Source organism: Morone saxatilis, unplaced genomic scaffold (assembly GCF_004916995.1).
Source record: "Morone saxatilis isolate NCDOM2014 unplaced genomic scaffold, NCSU_SB_2.0 Contig5, whole genome shotgun sequence".
Taxonomy (NCBI): Eukaryota; Metazoa; Chordata; class Actinopteri; family Moronidae; genus Morone; species Morone saxatilis.
Window position 1 is genome coordinate 9,559,018 of NW_023340095.1, and position 748 is coordinate 9,559,765.

The 748-nt window shown below is 33.2% G+C and overlaps 1 protein-coding gene across 1 annotated transcript in view; it reads right to left on the reverse strand.

The window, feature by feature from the left end:
• Window positions 1–748, reverse strand: part of epha3 (eph receptor A3) — a gene marked incomplete in the record, with an annotated part of 96,882 nt that overhangs the window by 16,733 nt on the left and 79,401 nt on the right. The window contains 1 exon segment of the mRNA XM_035676056.1: window positions 1–47. Within this exon segment, the coding sequence (XP_035531949.1) occupies window positions 1–47 (47 nt within the window).

Below are 748 nucleotides of genomic sequence, written 5' to 3' on the forward strand. Positions count from 1 at the left end.
CGTAGCATGCCAACCAACTGGATGCCTGTAAACTGGGCATCATGTTTCTAAAAGAAAGAAAGAAAGAAGGATGGAGAAAAGAACAGGCATACACTGTTAATACAACACTTTAAATATATATTACATGGAACACAAAGGGAGTCTGACCTTTCTGACTATTTGCATAAAATGAAACCTTTCTACATTAGTATCCACAGCATTTTCATTAACCTTTAAAAACCACCTTTGACATTCTGTACCTCATCTTTTGCTCAACTGTGAAATACCAAAGCCACAGACACAGTAATGTATGGAAATTAGGATTAGAACAATATATTACTGAAATGGTTTTTCTTTTTAAATCTATCAAGTTGCTGTTATCCACCACTCACATAATGCTGTTTTATTACATGTTTATTGTATAATGGCCAATGTGATGACCAATGAGAGCTCTGTATCTTGAGTTGACTGACCTTTTGGTTGGATTCTTCACTTGTACCCATTTATTTGCCTCATATTATAATTTTCAATTTTAGAGTTTTTAAGGCTACTCCACTCTGACCAGCATTTTTTTCAGTGTAAATCTTAAATGCTTAAAATTAAATTAATACATAAAACACACAATGCTTACATCAAAACAGTTAAGTTCAAAGGTAAAAAGAAATATGAGCACAATGGTATTTAAAACCATATGTGTGCTGATCTTCAGAAAGCCGGCACAGAAATCTGTTTATAATGCAAGCCCTAAGGTATCTATCTATCTATCTAT